This window comes from Aquila chrysaetos, chromosome 17 (genome assembly GCF_900496995.4).
Source record: "Aquila chrysaetos chrysaetos chromosome 17, bAquChr1.4, whole genome shotgun sequence".
Lineage (NCBI taxonomy): Eukaryota > Metazoa > Chordata > Aves > Accipitriformes > Accipitridae > Aquila > Aquila chrysaetos.
In genome coordinates, this window is record NC_044020.1 from 24,342,890 (window position 1) to 24,362,589 (window position 19,700).

The 19,700-nt window shown below is 37.1% G+C and overlaps 1 protein-coding gene across 7 annotated transcripts in view; it reads right to left on the reverse strand.

Annotated features, from left to right (window-relative positions):
• Positions 1 to 19,700, reverse strand: part of CCDC91 (coiled-coil domain containing 91) — a 160,883-nt gene that overhangs the window by 78,641 nt on the left and 62,542 nt on the right. For all 7 annotated transcript variants that reach the window (XR_003927223.2, XM_030041178.2, XM_030041180.1 and 4 more), the window contains one exon: positions 7,978 to 8,055. Coding sequence is in view for 6 of the 7 variants with exons in the window: in XM_030041178.2 (XP_029897038.1) it covers positions 7,978 to 8,055 (78 nt within the window). In the remaining variant the exon portion in view is untranslated. The remainder of the gene's footprint in view (positions 1 to 7,977; positions 8,056 to 19,700) is intronic.

A 19,700-nucleotide genomic window follows, 5' to 3' on the forward strand; every position in this document is an offset into this window, starting at 1 on the left:
AAATATAGACTATTACCCCCAAATTCATCCCAATTCCCTAACAGTAACAAATTGCCAAATCTCTCTCAACTCCCTCTTTTTATAGGAGGAAAAAACTAGTCAGAAAAAAAAAAAAAGCAAGAGGAAAAACAGAACAGAGTTTATTATCCCCTCTCATCTCTTCTGAAAAACAGTATAAAATCAATTCCAATCTGTGGAAAAACCAGGCTTCTCAGATGTGTAACATTGTTTTATAATGTTAAACCAACTCACATGAAACATCAGTATGAAACATGGATCATGATGTACAGGATGTTGCATTATATTCTATAATGTACTTAAAAGCACTGCACCAAAACCCTTCGTCAATCCAAAAGAATATCCTCTCTGGATTCTTTCCCCTGCTCAAGCACCATTAACTTGCTTAAGTAACTAAAGACAAGCCAGTACATCAAACACCTTCTTTAATTCAAAATTGCTGAGTTGGGATGGCCAAAACAAGTTACCATACTACTTCAAACATATGAACTATATTAAATACCAGCATTAATTTCAGCAATAGTACATAAGAATTTCTATGCTTCATAGCATGAGATAATGATTCATCTAATTCATCATCCTGTCTCCACCATTAATTTCTACTACTTTAAGGGCAAAATACAATTAATCAATTGTTGAATGATAAAACAGAGCAGAGGACACAATCAAAATTCTTTCCTGATCCCTGGAGAAGATACATTAACTCAATAAAACATACTATTTGACTGGTTGTGTTATAACTCAGTTATTAGCTAGTACACATACTACATAACTAAAACTATTTTAAAGATTTTTGAAAAATGTATTTTTCAACAGAATCCAACTTATCTACTTCATCCCAAGATACTGCATATTTTCATGATCAGGCTATTTTCAGGTGAGCCTCCCTTTAAGTGAAAATGAAACATGTCCATTTAGGTGCTATGGAATAAAGCGGTTTTTTGTACAAGTAAATATTAACCAAAATGAAAGCAATTAAACTCCTGCTTAGGTCAGAGTCAACTTGCAATTTACAATTAAGTAGGTTCTAAGTGAAATAAAACAAAATATTGAGTTGAATTTCCTGAATTGTTTCCACTCATAGTCAGAGGGTGCTACCAAAGCTTTAAACAGAGCATGTGCTGTGAAATTTTACATATCAAGTCAAAAAGTATTTCCTGTGGAAAATTCTTCTCACGAGTTATTCTTTACAAAAGGTCAACACATTTTGATGTGCATTAGGGTATGAAGAAGCTTCATGGTTTCACTAACCAGGGTATGAAGAAGCTTCATGGTTTCACTAACCACTGTCCTGTTTACAATGTGAACTGAATTTTAGTCAGGTGTTTCAAAGATATAACATAAAAGACATTTGAATTAAATACAAGAATAGGGTAACGTGTTTTTTGTAAAGTAGTGTAAAAATTTTGGTTTCATTTTCAACTGCTTGTGGTATACCAGTAATGATCAACAACCTACACTTTGAATACTATACTCAGTTTATCTAGATAACTCAGTTTTACTAGCACGTGAGTTTAAAAGATTTGTTTTCCCACAAAACACTGTTCGCTATCAAGATGCTTTAATCAATAATAAAATATTTTTGATAGCCAGATCTTTGGAACATTGAGACTTGATTGTACCTTGCTTTTATGAGAATTCCATAAAAAGATTTTTATAGTAAGATCAACATTGTATATGAGTACTCCTATACTGTAAAAATGACAAGGAATCGCTCCTTTTCTAGCCATCAGCTCTTCATGACAAAAAACGATAATGTATTATCTTCAAGGCCCACCTGAATTCTAATGCAACATACACATAGACAAGTATAGAAGTTGGAGGTGAAATACAAGCCCTTGCAACAACTTTTGAATTTACCCTTTTATTCATGTGTCAGGTCTTTCTGAGCCAGTATGTCATCTTGGAAACTTAATAAACTAAGCTGGTGTTCTAAAGAGCTGAGAACTGGCCACATTTCAAGAGTTTTCCCTCCTCACTAGGGATAAACTATGTCTAAAAAAAGATATCGTGATTCTAGATTAACTTCTTTTGTAATGAAATCTTTTAAATTTTTCTTTGTTTATTAGAGGGTAACCTTTCAGTTCAGAGGCCTATTATTGACACAAATATTTTTGAAAGACAATCTGATGGCCTCCACATATCCTGTACTTTGCAAACCTGTCTGTTCTTACATTCTGGAAAGCTGAAAAAACCCAACCACCTAAAACTGAAAACTGATAGACAAAACTCTCACTGTAGGAAGTGCTGGAAAGGACTTTGCATCCTGAAGTTAATTTCCATAAAAGGAAGCCTCTGATTCATGCAAGCTGTCTTTTAGAAGACTAATAATTGCATAAAATAATCTAAGTAAATAAATACCATCAAATAAATACACCTGCCTGTAACCTCATATTCTTTAAAGCTTACATAAGAGGATATTTTATATGGTGAGAAATATAAACAAAACAGATTAAAAATCTTAACTTGTCTATTTACAGAACTATGACAATTTCAGAACAAAAGCTTGATTAAACAAGCAGAGGAAAAATCCTTATGTTGCTTGTGGTAAATATCTTAAAATGTGACATGATCACACAAGCATCATTTCCAAGATCTACATTTACTTTTCTTTACTGTAGTTAATTACCAGGGATAAAAGTTTAAAAAAATAATGACATGAAAGACAGAAATTAAACAAAATTATGTAAACATGAGAAGGGGAAACTTGGCCTACACACAACACTAAGTTCATTTTTAATTTCTTTTCCCATGTTTTTTTAATACAAATTTCGTGACTGTGTTGTAGATGGTTTATTTGTTGAAAAGAAGATAAGAATGCAAGATGCTTAACAATGGCCAAGGTTTTTGAGGGTTTGTGCTACAAAGTGTCTAATGGTCTCTGTTAATGGATTTCCCAGCACATTTGGCAAGCTACTATTCCAAAGACAACTGCAATAATTCTAAGGGCTTTGGTATATTCAGGTCCTTGAAATCAGATCATTCAGTGTTTGACTTCTTGTGCAAGCTCCATTTTCGACACTGTTGCCATATTAAAAAGGACTAGTCACAACAAGGATAGGAATTGAGAGGGTTTGGTCTTAAACTTGAGTGCCTGGTCTGCCTAGGGATAACGTACTAATGGAATATCAACATGGAGATATATTGTCCCTTTTACAACAAATAATTCCCCAAAATACAGGAGAGTGATTATCAGAAAGTGTGACCCATTCTCAAGCAAAGAAAGATACAACAACAACAACAAAAATTCTGCTCCAGTAAGTCTGCAAGGAGTAATAATTAGCTCTAAATGTAAGAAAAATCTGAGCTTTTAGTTACTAACTTGGCAACCTTGTAGACAGAAGTGAAAAAATGGCAACTCTCTTTTCCTTTGTATGCCAAAATAAAGGCACTTTCACAAACCTACCAGTAGGAAGACTTATCTATGCTGAGAATACAGAAAAGGCAAGTAGTCAACTCTTCCATTGTTATTCAACCCAAAGTTTCAATACCTAATTTAGAGGATTTTAGGCTTGAGGGATTCTGGGGATTATTTTCTGGGGCTAATGATGAATGGCTTAGATTTTTACATAGCTATCCTTAAACAACCAATGTTGGGCATTACATTCACTCATGCTACAACTCTGCTTGGAGTGGCATTACAAAATTATAATTGGCAGGTATCAGAGAGGATTAGTCATAATTCCAACAGTCGTGACTAAAACAGAACTTAATTTGGGCCATGAGTAAGCACTTGATTGGAATAATCTGCATCAATTCGTTTTATTAAAGCCCAAGGAATGCAAAATAGGACTCTCTTCATCGTAAGAAAGATTTTCCTTCCTATGCCTTTTAAACAATTCAGTAGACTTGCTTAGGTGAATTTCCATACTCAAGGTAATTTGGGGATTAATTAGGTAGTACTTAGAAAATCTACTGGAAATGGAAATCACTTCTGCATATAAACGATATGTATTGCTGTAACACAGTCTTAAACCCTAAAGAAGACATATTTCAGCACAAAATTAAGCATGGCTAATCATAAGTGAATTGAGTCAATGATTCCACAATTCTGTATTTCATTAAAAGGACTGATTAGATTTACTTTACAATCTCAAAGAAATGCTATATATAGGACACCTTATTTGGTTATCTGACTACTGACAACATGTCTGATAAATGTAATAAATTCATAAAGATATGAGTGTTAAAAAGTCCCCAAAATGTAAAATACTACTTTTATAATTACAAAACCACATTTTACTCATTTACTTAAGAAAAAAAACCAAATCTTAACCCTGTTTCATATTGAAATATTAACTATGAATTAACATTTTAAAAGAATCCATGACATTATTTTCTCAAACAAAACTACAGAACAGTTTTGGCCTTCAGTGAATTCTCTGATGATTCACTGTTTTTGGTTTCTTGGGGGTGGGGTTTTTTTGTTTGTTTGTTTTTAAGTACATGGTATTTAAGCTGCAAAAAGGTATTTAAGCTACGAACACACAAGCAAAAAAAGCTTGATTTTTTTTAAACCTAACAAACTTTTTCGATTTTTCCTGCTACCCTGAAGAATAACTCGCTGCCTGTTTGCAAACAAGGTTGGTTGCAGTATTTTAGTCGGAGGCTGGCATATCTGATGTTATTTCTCCTCAGAGTACTGTGATCTCATGGACCAAAATATGGCAACTAACCACATGAGGCAACAGGAAGACTTGTATGCAGTATATTCATTCCATGGTTCCTCGGTATTAAAGAATGTCTTTATATAACTTGAATATAAACAGTCTATGAGAAATAATAAGCTAAATACAAATACTGCTTAGAATCACAGTATTCAATTAAATCCCTAATCTTTTGTGCCAAATCATAGAAACTGATAAACATAAATCTTCTTTCCCAGATGGCATATCAAATCATCCCAGCTGCTGTTGACTGGTAAAATAGTTTGCAAAAATCAATATGGCACATGAGTATATTCCTTTACCCAACCGTACATGAAGAAATTATTCCTTAAAAGGGACAATATCATCCATGCAAAACTCTCCTTTAGCTCACACAAAGGCATTAAAATGGTGAAAAATTGTATCTAGAAAACATACAGAACTTTCATTCAATACTATAAAATTGTTGCACTTCACAATTTGTTTATATTTTCAGAAATAAAAACTTGGAAACATAAGTACAGCAATTACCAATAGCTACCTGGGTTTTTCAAAAAACAAGTCTGTCCTGGTTTCAGCTGGGATAGAGTTAATTGTCTTCCTAGTAGCTAGTATAGTGCTATGTTTTTGAGTTAGGTATGAGAAGAATGTTGATGACACACTGATGTTTTCAGTTGTTGCTCAGTAGTGTTTAGACTAAAGTCAAGGATTTTTCAGCTTCTCATGCCCAGCCAGCAAGAAGGCTGGAGGGGCACAAGAAGTTGGGAGGGGACACAGCCAGGGCACCTGACCCAAAACGGCCAACGGGGTATTCCATACCATGGGACGTCCCATCTACTATATAAACTGGGGGGAGTGGGGGCAGGGGGAATCGCCGCTCAGGGACTAACTGGGTGCCGGTCGGCGGGTGGTGAGCAATTGCACTGCGCATCATTTGTACATTCCAATATTTTTATTATTACTGTTGTCATTTTATTAGTGTTATCATTATCATTATTAGTTTCTTCTTTTCTGTTCTATTAAACCGTTCTTATCTCAACCCACGAGTTTTACTTCTTTCCCTGATTTTCTCCCCCATCCCACTGGGGGCGGGGGGGAAGTGAGTGAGCAGCTGCGTGGTGCTTAGTTGCTGGCTGGGGTTAAACCACGACATGTCCACACAGAAACAGCTAGATATTTTATACGCATCTAGCATAAAACAGAAATGAAAAATGCTGATACGCAACATGTTCAGCAGCCCATCCAAAATAGGGATAGTCCAAAGAAAATCCCATTTGAGAACTTGTATTGCAAAGTGGTCCCCAAAGAAGCAAGGGAAAACAAATGCAATAATTCTCCTCCAGAAGTGAAATGAGGGAGTTATGGAGAAATGGGACATCACCAGTGGCCATGCTTAACTTTTCTCAGGAATGGAAACTTTTGAAACTTTTTTCTGAATAGGTTCCCTTTAGATGAAATCAGTATAAGTTGTATTGATGGGGACAGACATTTTTCTACAGATAGCCCAATTTCAATATTAGCTAGAACACTACTAACCGTTATTAGCAAAATTATTAAAAGGCTTTCGTATTATGACTTGTTGCAAACATCTATGATGACTAGAATTACTTTATACTTTTCTGCAGCCTATGACATGAGCTGCCTTCAAGCAGAGCGTCCTAAAAGCATCAGCAGGTCCCGTACAGAGTGGTGCTCTCTCAGACTTGGAACTTGGTAGGTCTACCTTACATGTGAGGAATGAAGACTATAAGCCCCATAGAACCTAATTAAAAAAAAAAGCTTTGCATAACATTAAGATCCCAAATTTTGCAGCAGACTTGGAATCTAGCACAGATAGCTCTCCTTGAGCTGCAGATCCTGACACCTCCAGAAAGAAACAAACATTGCAAGTAAGTCTTGGGTATTTGCTGAAAACCAACCAACCTGCCTACCCTCCCCAACAAAGTATTGCAAGCTTCTTGACCAGCAGGTCCTATACTCAAGCTTCCAGCTTATTACCTGAATCACAAGACCCAACCTTAATCTTCTCCTTTTTCACTTACCAGTTCCATTCCAACCCCAACCAATGTTGGGGAATTTTTATCATACTCCTTGAGGCAAATTAAACGTGTTCGTGCTTAAACGTAAAAAGATTTAACGAACCATGGATTGGACAGTCCTACTTCCATAAGCAGCTCTACAAGGAGTCTGCAAAGATGCATCATGAGACAATTCCTTATATACACTTTCACCAGCACCAACCATATGAGCATGGGACACCTTAGCCCAGCGTTCAGTTCATCCTTCAGTGTCAGCTCTGTTTACCAAAAGTGGCCCCTGAGCACTCACATTCCAGGATGGATTGCAACAAAAAAATGCTGTGACATTTCTTATCTTACTACCAAGGAAAACCTCACTCCTTTACATGGAGTCCTGTCTCTGGCATTCCTGCTACTAGCAAGTTTAAACCATTCTGCAGCTGGGCCTTCTTGCCCTCCATGCCAGATCATTCCTTAGTCACAAATTACTGTTGCTGAGCAGTTACAATTTTAATTTCCCCTTCACTAAATACATTGTCAGACTTGTGTTCCCAGCTCACAGCTACTTACCACATCTTATGTCTCCTTTCTCATTCTCAAAACCAGCCGCCTTTTCCATTTCCCATTATCAGGGTTTTTTCACTATCAGATCTTCTTTACCTCTTTAAGTCTAATTAGAATTCTTAGCTTTACCTACTCATTCTCCTAATTTGATTCAGTTTTTGCCCTCTGTGCATTTCTTACTAGAAAGTTTCCTAACAGTACAAGAGACACAGATTTACCCTCCATGGTAACATCCAATTCTTTCATCTTATCAGCTTAGAGGAACTAGGAACAACATGAGAGAATTACAGATTCAACCTTAGTTCATCCTTAACTCCTTCTCTTGTGCTGTGTAGATAAAAACCTGCTGAATTGCTCTGTGAGGCTGCTTTCCTGCAAGTGCAGTTTGTTGAGACTGAAAAGGTCCAAAACATGGATGTGATAAATAATCAAACTCGAAGTTTACCACAATTCACTGAGCATTTCTGTTGCGTTCTGGTTTTAAGTTTCATTACTGAAAACGGCTAACCTACTTTATCTGAAGTTTCCCAAAGTGCAGAGTGAGAAAACATCATGCAAAATTTCAGGCCAAACAGTCTAAATTGGAAACAACAGAAAAGACAGTCTTAAAGTGAAACAGGTTGAGCAACGTGAACAAGCAGTACTAAAGAAGACTGCCTGTAGTGCATACTTATTATACACTATTACAATAATATTATTTGGAAATTGTGTTATCTTGACAACTCATTTACCTTGAATTCTTCAACAATAATACTCAAGGCTTCATGTCCAGCTTTCCTCATGTCTTCTAACTCCTGCTTATGCTTTTCCTGTACAAAAACATGGAAAGATTATATACAACATAGGCACCCGACAACAATTTTAATTAGGAGAGTAAAGACCAATTATTTTCCTCATTTTTGGTATCTTTCATGAAAAAATGCACACATCTTGGCTCTTTAGATATTATATATATGCTCAATTCCAGCTCGTCCTAGTATTAATCTCATTTTTATTTCTTAATTTTACTTTATTAGTCCCCAAATAATTCTAAATGGTTCTCCAGTTTTTTAATTTTTTAAAAGTTTTCTTTGTTACTCTGATTTTTCTGGTTTCTTGGTACACCTGTGGATGGCAAGACCTCCAAATTGCTCTCTTAGTAAACGTTATTTACTGCCTATATTAATAAAAATTTTGAAATGGACTAGTATCAGACTCAGTTTCCTCAAAGAGCACACCCTTCCCCTACTCATTACATAGCTCCTTTTTTGTCTTTTTTTATTCTTAAGGTTCCCAGGAAAGCATTCTTGCATAAGACATCCTGGATATGTTTTTCAAATAAAGCTCTACTGTATTTTTTATTTTATTCACAGTATTATGTAAAAATAACATGAACAGGAACATTCTAAAATTTTTGCCTTTACATAAAAATGCTTGCCTGTCGTTTGCTATCTGAGTCTGCAATGTGAACACCTCATTAGATTCTCATCAACATTTCACGCTTATCAATGAGCAGCACCACTTTCTCAAATCACCAATTAGTAAGATGATGAAAAACCTTCCCTCCTCCCTCATTCTTTGCTTCAGGGATCTGTTCTTAAATCAGCTAGTACAGCAGGTCATAGCTGCTTTAAATCACCTTGGAAAACTGGTGCAGAAAGCAGAAAGACATTAATCACAAACGTTACCTTGCAGTGATTAAAGGGCAAAACCATATACAACTTACACTACATTTTTATTGCTTTTGGGTTGGAATTCAAGTTGAAATTAATTAATACAATTCTATGTTTTCTAAGATCTGTATATTTGAAATAAGCAAAACCTAGTGTCTAACAAAGTATGTTCAATTTTATTATGAAAGGCCATATAACAGCATTAAAAATAAATTAATCAGTCTGTAACTCTATATTTGATTAGAGGTTTCTGCTCTGTCATTCACTTCCTTTCTCCTGAAAGGGTCATCTTAGCAAAAAGTTTGAAATTATAGCTATACAAACTTCATATCTTTGGCCCAAATGTAATGAGACATTCAGATTCTCTTGAATAGAACTGGTTATTTTGTGAAGCCCTGTGAGAACAACTGATACGAAGCAGAAGAACTGAAGATGGAAGTATTTTGATGTATAAATAAAATACTACATCAGATAACAATATGCAACATCTGGGTACATCTGTTTAATCACACTGTGATGCACAGGTATTATTGATACCACAAACTAGTTAACTCAGATGTTATATATGTTATATGTAAAAAAAACCAAACCAACTGCTGAGCTGGAAATATTTTCAGTACAAAACTACAGAATTGGTATAAGGAGGAAAAATGTGGTCCAGTGCTTAACTCCGAAACTTCACAACTCATTAACAAAAGTGAACGGGGGGGGGGGGGGGGGGGGGGGGGCGGAGGGGATGAGAAAAAAGCAATTACTATAGTAGCATATCCTGAATTCACAAATATGAAAAAAGGCTTATAGAGAAAGAGGAAGTTAATGGTAATTAATTATTCTAGCTGGAAAAAAAAACCCAAACCAATAAAAGCAAAACTGAAGAGAAAGCATTCTGTGTTGAGAAAAGCCTTTAAATGAGAAGAGCTAAAACAGTAAGATTTCCGTCTAAGATCTGTCAGAACTACCTTCATCGCAACAATAAGACATAGTGCATCAAGTGTGTTGACTGAGGAAGTAACATTTCGTTGTGATAAAGAGTACAGTGCCTCTCACTGCGGTTACCAGGCAAATCAAGACACAACGAAAAAAAAAAATGCACTTTGTCCTCTTACAATAAATCAAGTTTTTCAGAATTAGTGACTTTTTCAAAGTGATGTACTAAATGCAAACTGATAACACAAGTTGAAGCATCAACACCAAGGTATAACTACCAACATGAAGATTCCTTCCAACATATTTTAGAGTACTTACTTTCTTAAAATATTTCCTAAGGTAAAGGAAAAGAGTCATTAGTAAAGAACTAATAGTAAGGCATCAGTTTTGCTTGGGTCAGGTCTAGCAGTCAATTTCTATAACAGAGGTAGAAGAGAAAATGAAAGGCCATTATTACAAGTACAGAGACAAAAAGTTTAAGGTCACTTTTCAACGCTCCCTCCAAGTAAGGGCTCCATCCAGTCTGATGAACACTACACTGCCTTTTTTCTGTGTCTATTTGCAAGATTTTTCAGCTAAGACAGCAGGCCTGTAATTTTATTTCTTTTAACTCGTTAGGGTGCATTTCGATTCTTTTGAGGATGGCTGGCATTTTCTTCTGAAAGTCTGCAACATACTGTTTCAAAATCTTATAGATACATCACTCAAAGGAATGTGTGCTTGGTCCTTGTAATATCCAATAAGGAGAAGACCCAAAATCAAAGTAACACATTTTGGAAGTGTATGCATTGATTTACTGTCTAACAGTGAAGATAGATCAAAGTTCCTGAGTTTCATGATTTGGCTATGAACTCAACAGAAACATTCCAAGAACAGCAGCATACTCATTTGATGAACAATGCTCATGTCAGTTCTTCACAAATCCTCAATAAAATGTGTACTTTCCATAGGAAAATGAGTTTAATGAATTGATGTAACTAGTCTTAGAATTATTACTCTGCTTGCAAGAAAGAAAAGGGAAGCTCTGTAAAAAGCTCTGAATGGTGTAGACCTGAAATTAAAATGTAATATTCAGATTTCCTATCAAAGAGAGAATTTTCTGTCTTCTGGCTCTTGTAAAATTCTCCTGCATGGTTTGCGTGACCTTGGAGAAGTTTTTAAAGAACATTGTTGTTCCCTTCCTTTACCTAATAAATGCTTTTAAGACAGGAATCAAACATGAGTTGAGAAGTTTGAAATTTAAGTAAAATCATCTTCAGAGGACTTTCACCCCCTCCGCTTGTGCCTTGTGATGGACAGAATCTCACATCAGAATGCTGACAGTAATTAAACATAGACTTGGAAGACAGAGGGGTTTCTTTATTTTGAGATCAAAATTTGACAATCATTCCAGAGAGCTTGAGGCATTGTGTGGACACAGTACGAAAGTAAGAGGCAATACATTGCGCAATGGTTATCAGTGTTTCAATTCTTTCTGTTTAGTGATTCTTATATGAGGAAACATTTCATTGCAAACACTTTATGCATAAGAATAGATGCTTTAACGCCACCAAATGTATGTGCCTTCAGAAATATATCAAATGAATGATGAGAAAATGGGATCAAACTTTGAAAGTTTTTTTACAATCTAAAATCCAAGTGACTCCAGACTCTCCTTTTCTTAGGTCCCTGTGAATCAAACCACTGTAGAGGCAGATGGATCCAAATGCCTGGTGAGCTTCCAAGAGGTGCAGTTCCCAAGGATGCCGTTAGGCAGAGAAGACTTCTGAAGTGGCTGTGACAGCAGGAAAGGCTACTGACCACCCGCCATCCAGCTGCTTGTCCCTGCCTGCCAATTGTGTTAGCTCTTCTTTTAGATCTTTTAGCTGAATTGCTTCCTAAATCACTTCAGTCTAAGTGAACCATTGTTAGCATAAACAGGTTTCTTTGTTGACCTCCAGCATTTCGACAGAAATGCAGGGCATGTCTTTGCACCGACTGGGAAGTGTAAGGGTAACAGCTCTCAGAGTACTACGTAAGATCTGCAATAAGAGGATTTGTGAGATCTGAAGGGGGAAGAAGAAAGAGTAAAGATATCAAACTTATTTTATTTCATTATATTTACTTACCCTTAAGTTGATATATTTTTCTGCTAACTTTTTAAGAGGCAGACTGTCTTGAATTGTTGGGGAAAAACACATGCCACCCACACACTCTGCACACATTCCCTACTAACCTTCCACTCTGGCATGCCTGCATGTCACGCATATTGTAACAGCAATAAGTGAAAACTTATACAAGAAGGGAAAAAAAGAAAGGGGCTTGCTGTCTCACTTTCTTCTCATCTAATTCAAAGCAACCACAATTCTTCTCATTATCAAAAGTGGATGCTTAGAAAAATTATTTTGTGTCAGTGCTCTTAACACATATCAAAACCAGCATAATAAAAAAGACTTGATACTGCAAATTAGGGCCACCAAACACAGCCACCTGAAAAGGAAACAAATGGCTACATATCAAAGTATCTTTTGATAATAATCAGCCCACAACAGTAAACACCATAATAATTTCACAATCCTAGTTCTATAGCGGGCATAACTAACACAAAATACCCCAAAGTTTTTAAAATAACCAAAGAAATTAATTTATATCATGCCTACTGAATTTATGACGTTTTCTCCACAGGTATTTTTCCCCCCCCACACACTGATTTTTCTCTTGTAGCAAATAAATTTAATTTAATACTTCCTCTTTTTTTTAATTAGGTTATCAATAATCACAATTTATAACACTAAAAAAAAAGATCAGAGAAGTAATACATAGATAAAGCAAAAGCCAGTGCTGCAGAGAAGCACTATGAGATCACATTTATATGTGGGAAAAAATGATAGAAGAAATAAAATCATTTCAGGAAAAGATCACAAAATTTTGCCCACTTTCAAAAATAAACAAATATGCTCCATAAAATAAAATTCTGTATTTTGGGGTCAACTGATATTATGTGCTTTTTACATTTTGCATTACTTATTCATAAACCTCGTTTAAAAAAGAGTCAGGAAAAACATGTCAATAAAATGGTAAGTTAACACAAAGCATGCACGTTTTAACTGTACTAATGTTTCTGTAACACCCGTTAAGAGTCTTATATTACTACATATAACATGCAAGCCCGTTATCTGAGTTGATGCTGACTGCCTATCTTCTGTAAGGCTGCGGCTATCTTCAGAATTAGCTGCAAGTCTGAACCAACATCTTAGAAAGTGATGTACTCTCTTCCCTCCTAATTTCTGTACTAATGCAAAAAGGCAAACTGTAGTTCCCTGCAGGCAACTAAATTAGAAGACAAATTTCAAATCCATCTTACACAGTTTTGCTGTATACAATTACATCATTAAGATTCTTCATATTGGACTCAATTCTTCCATTACATCAAGATTTTCCTCTCCACAAAAATTATCAGCTCTCTTTTTCTTTCAAAGCATTATTTTAAAAAATAATAGATTACATTTGGTATCATAATGATTCTGTTAAGAAACTGGTAACTTCTCATTTGAAGATACACATTTCCTCCAATTCATGCAGGTATAGAGAAAAAATGATATTACTGAAAACAACAGAACTAAATCTCTGAAAAATTGAGTTAAATATGATGAGAATCAGTCCATAATGGCTAATTAATATACACACTAGAGTGTGCTATTGTATATAAAATACAGATTGGTCACTGTTTCTGTTGATGTGAAATAAGAATGTGAGCTCTCCAGAACTAAGACACAGGACTGCCTCCAGGTCTATACCAAAGCAAGTATTTTCACTTTGGTCATATCACCAACATCCTAGTGAAAGATACAGCTGAGAACCTAGAGATAAGGACAAACATTTTTATAGGAAGGAAAGAAAGATTTCAGATTTCCCTATATAACCAAAAGAACACACCATATGCGCAACCTTAAGCTCACCACAGGAACCAAGGAGATACTATTATTTATTTTATACAAGTAAATATCATTGCTACCTAGAGTATACAACAATAGAAGACTTTGAAGTGAATAATGAAGTGAGGTAGCGAACAAATTTTCATGACCAACTTCTAACATAGTGGTGAGGACATTTCCTGCTCAGTTAGAACTGAGCTGAGCCAGAGGTGAGTGAGTGTGAATGGACCAGTCTGCTGGGAGACATTATGACTGTTTAAATGTGAAAAACTATGTAAAGGAAATACTATGGAAGAGCCTGTACATGCCCAAAACTGAAACATAATTATAGTTCCCGTAACTAAACTCTTCAAGTATTTGCAGTGTATAAAATGGATCTCTATACTGTCACATTTAAGACATTAATATTGTGTGAAGAACAACTACAGCTTATATCTGCTCATTTATTCCACAGGATGTAAATACAGAGACTCTCCACTGAGGATGACATTAAACAAGAAAAACAAGGACTAACGCACATGCAGAACAATCTGTTAATTAATACTAAGTGTTCTTACTATTAATATACATTTTGCTAGCAAAACTCTATGATATGGTAAATAGCACAGTACATTTGGCTCAGGAAGCCTTCTCTGACTGCCTTCAGGTTTCTAAAACATTATATAGACAATTACTTCTTTGGGATAGAGCTACAGCTGTGCCAGGACATCTTACATCACTGATGCTTTCCTAGTTCCCCACATAATCTAAATTATGGGACATAATAGCAAGCGAAAACAAAAAACAGGAGAACAATCCCAGGGAAGGTGACAAAAGAGAATGCTTCCGTTAAACAACATGGTAAGCATGAAAGGAATTCTCATCTTCGTTAGGACATTCTCATGTCTTATATCTCAAGAGCATCAGTCTTCAGATTAAATTCCACCATTGTTCCTAAAGAACAAAATATTAACTTGGAAAGGTTTGCCAGCTGTCATCAATAGCCAGTTATAATACCAACACAACATTATATACTACATATATTTAAAAATGTTAGTACTTATGTATTACTCTACTATAGTATACTATATAACTATATATACATATGTATGAAAATAACTACACAAAGAGAGTTTTCCTTCTTTCTCTAGAGAGGAAACTGACCTGCAGACTGCAAAGGGGCAAAAAAAGATTGTAGAAGATTAGGTTAACCCAACGAATAGGAAGTCAAGCAAAACTGCCAGGAGGCCTGCGTGGATGAACAAGGAGCTCCTGGCAAAACTCAAAACCAGGAAGCATACACAGGTTGGAAGCAAGGATGTGGAAGCTGGGAGGAATACAGAGACATTGTCCGAGCATGCAGGGATGAGGTAAGGAAAGCCAAAGCCCAGCTGGAATTGAATCTGGGAAGGGATGTCAACGACAACAAGAAGGGCTTCTATAAGCAAAGATGACAAAAGGAAGGCTAGGGAAAACACAGGCCCACTGCTGAAGGAGATAGTGGACCTGGTCAGAGAGGACATGGAACAGGCTGAGGTACTGAATGCATTTACTAGCAAGACCAGCCTTCAGGAATTCCAGAGACCAGGGAAAAGTCTGGAGCAAGGATGACTTACCCTTAGTGGAAGAAGATCATGTCAGAAAATACTTAAGCAAACAACATAATTAAGTCCATGAGGCCTAATGGGATGCACCCACAAGTGCTGAGTGAGCTGGCTGATGTCATTGCGAGGCCCCTCTCAATACTGTTATACTGATCATGGTAGTTGGGAGAAGTGTCTGAGGACTGGAGGTAAGAAAATGTTACTCCCGTCTTCAAAAAGGGCAGGAGGAAAGGCCCAAGGAACTACAGGTTCGTCAGCCTCACCTCACTACCTGGGAAGGTGATGAGGCAGCTAATCCTGGAAACCATCTCCAGGCACAGGAAGGACAAGAAAGTCACCAGGAGTAGTCAGCATGGCTTCACGAAGGGGAAGTCATGCTTGACCAACTTGATCACCTTCTGTGGTGAAATGACTGGCTTGGTACACAAAGGGAGAGCAGTGGACATTGTCTACCTAAACTCCAGCGAGGCCTTTCACTGTCTCCTGTAAGATTGTTATAGAGAAGCTGTTGAAGTGTGGGCTGGATAAGCAGAAAGTGAGGTGGATTGAAAACCAGCTGAACTGCCAGGTCCAGAGGATAGCAGTCAGTGGCACAAAGTCTATAGCTGGAGACCACAAACTAGCAGTGTACCCCAGAGGTAAATGCTGGGTCTGATACTTTTTAATACCTTCATTAATGATCCGGATGATGGGGCAGAGTGTGCCCTCAGCAAGTTTCCAGATGACACAAAACTGGGAGGAGTGTCTGATATGCCAGACGGTCAAGCTGCCATCCAGAGGGATTCGGCAGGCTGAAGAAATGGCCTGGCAGGAACCTCGTGAAGTTAAGCAAGGGGAAGTGCAAAGTCCTGCTCCTGGGGAGGAACAACTCGATGCACCAGTATATGCTAGGGAACACCCCTCTGGAAAGCAGATTTGCAGAAAGGGACCTGAGGTGTCCCGGTGGACAAGAAGTTGAACATGAGCCAGCAACGTGCCTTTGCTGCAAAGGCAGCCAATGGTATCCTGGACTGCATTAGGCAAAGTATTGCCCCCAGGTCGAGTGAGGTGATCCTTCCCCTCTACTCGGCACTGGTGAGGCCACACGAGGAGTACTGTGTCCAGCTCTGGGCTCCCCAGTACACGAAAGACATGAACATGCTAGAAAGAGTCTAGCAAACAGCCACTAAAATTATTAAGGAACTGGAGTATCTTTCACGTGAGGAAAGACTGAGAGAGCTGGGACTGTTTAGCCTGGAGAAAAGAAGGCTCAGGGGGATCTTACCGATGTATATAAATACCTGAAGGAAGGGTGCAAAGAGGACGGAGCCAGGCTCTCTTCAGTGGTGCAAATGACAGGACAAGAGGCAATAGGCACAAACTGAAACACAGGAGGCTCCATCTGAACACCAGGAAACACTTTTTTACGGGGAGGGTGATCAAGCACTGGCACAGGTTGCCCAGAGAGGTGGTGGAGTCACCCTTCTTGGGAGATATTCAAAAGCCATCTGGACAGTCCTGGGCAATTGGCTCTAGGTAGGCCTGCTTGAGCAGGGAGGTTGGAGTAGATAGCCTCCAGAGGTCCCTTCCAACCTCAACCATTCTGTGAACCACAATCATATTTACCAAGCCTTAATCTACTAGGTATTAATCATGACGCTACTTGTTTTTCCCCAAAACTTTTCTACCGAAAGTACTAAAAAGAACGTGCTATTTTATTACAAAGCAAACAACAGTGAAGTGCTGCATATTTATGGACCTATTACAGGTGAACTTTTCCAAAGGACCCACTGCCTACAGTTCACTACAGTGTATACGCTGTTTTCTAATATTTATTCTGGATACAACCTTTTAATCCTAGTTTCAAACATATGAAACTTCAAACCACACAGTGAATAGTAATCAAAACCACCATTTATATTAACAAAACTATAATTGAACTAAAGATACTTTCTGTGCCAAAAATTGGTAACATTTCCATCCGCAGCTTTGTTAACCTTTGTGAAGTCATCAACATACATTTTAGAAATATAACTAATTGAAATAATGCATATTGAATTTTCATAGAGTTGTACTATTCATAACACATAATGATGTTCACAGCACATTCCTAGAGAATAGCTTTAGTCTTTTCATACATGTTTAAAAACCCAAGATGGCTACAAAGAAACTTGACACTCAGTCCAATAGCTTCAGAAGCATGCAGGCAGAAATTCCACTTAAGCATGAATAAAAGCTTTGTAAGATTTAATTCTAGAAGATATAAAGTACAACTCATGGCATCACTGTATGTAAAGTCTCTAAGATTAACCTATCTTTGAAAATTTTCGAATGTAATAAAAGAACAAATTGTTTTCTTCCTTCCTTGTTTTTGCAGTACAGAAAATAACTTGAAGTATAATGCAAACAATCCTATTTACTACAAAATCAACAGAAAAAGAAGTTACATCTTTATATTTGAATCTCCTTTTCATTTTCAGTATCCGAACTACTTTTTTTGGCTGCCTCTTGATACAAAGCTCAGGAAGCAAACAATGGTGGTATACTTACATCTTCTTCCAATCTTAACTCCTTTTCCGATTTGTAAATACATTTTGGAACACTAAAAACATTCCAAAGCAGACATACTATCTGAAAACCAGCTGATCAAGAGCTATTTTCCCATCACAGTGCAAGCAAAGCAGCTCCAACACAGACTGGTTGCCGTATTTATTCATGGCCACAAATGCTTTTTTGTTTGTTTGTTTCCTGAAGGCAATGGATGAAGGGTATGGTGTGCAACTTTAACAAAAATGACAGAACTTCCAGAACAACCGAGAGACAAGTAATCATCTTTTCATCAAGCTGCTGTATTTGTTCCATTAGAAAGGTGACAAGATTTTAGGTCAGAAGACAAAATGAACAACAGTTTGGGAAACTGAGCATCAAATCAAAGAGTTTGGGATAATACAAATGCCAAGAAAAACAGGTACTGAAGAAGATGACAGCAAAGCCTTATATAGGCTTGCTCAGCTGAAACCAAGCTTTTCTTGACCTTGCTGTTCAGCAGAGGTTTACAAAATAAAATCAAACACTTGTCAGTTAGACTATATTGCCCAACCCAGAATGCAAACCACATCTGCAACTTACTCCCACATTTTCCTTGCATCCAGAGAACTGCTATCAAGTTGTAAACTTCTAGATTAAGTTGTTGGTTGTTTTACACACCTGACAAATTCATTAATAATCTAAGCATGTATGGAAAAAAAAAAAAAAACAACCCTCACAATCCAAAGAGACACAAGTTACACCTTCACCAGCGACAACAAAGTCGTCAGTCAAGAAAGAAGGAGAACTAACTTCTCCCTTATTTTAAGATACCATAGTACTACTATGGTTTCTGAAGGGTTTGTTGCCTAACCTCAGAAAAATTCCAGCCAGAAGGAAGCATCTCCCACAGTCTAGAAAAAGGTACCCAAATGACACATACACATATTTTCTAAGTCGTCCTTCTCATTTCTTGTTGTGTCTTAGGAAACTAGTCATACAGTTCCACATTCTGACTGACTGTATTTTGCTCACTGTAAAACGTCACACACAACATAGATATGTTGCATAGCATGAGCTCCTATTCCAACAAGGCAGATATATTTAAAAACACCACAAATGTTATATTCCATACAACAGTGATTTAAGTTTACAGTAACTCATATTCTGATTAGTTTAACATTTCAAATACTGTATTAATCAGATTTTTGGTTCAGGCATTCCTGGCCCTGCCCTTAATTACTAATGTCTTTTTGCTGGCAATGAGGTAGGCCAGATTGGAGTAAAATATTCCAAATAATTCAGCCTGGGGAGTATCCCCTGGATTCGAGTTATGACTTTAGTGACTGGGAGTGGGCTATTTATTTTTCTCAGTTTATGACCAAAGTATTAAATCACAAAATCACACAATCATTCAGGTTGGAAGGGACCTCTGGACGTCATCTAGTTGAACCTCCTGCTGAAAGCAAGATCAACACTGAATTCAGACCAGATTGTTCAGATTCTTGTCCAGTCAGACCTTGAAAACCTCCAAGGATGGAGATTTCACAACCTCGCTGGCTAACACATCCCAATGCTTGTCTTCATCACAAAAATATTTTTTTCCTTATACCAAGTTACAACTTCCCATGTTCCAGTTTATCACCATTTCCACTTGTCCTCCTGCTATGCATCTCTGCAGAGCCTGCCTGGCTCCATTTTTCTAACAACCTTGTAGGTATTGGACATCTGGTCTTCGGTTTCCCCTAAGCCTTCTCTTCCGCAGGTTGAGGTCAAGATACACAATGTCCACTGAATTCCTCTTATCCACAGTCTAGGTGTTTCATCACAGAAGGCAATCAGGTTGGTCAGGCATAATCTGTCTTTGGGAATA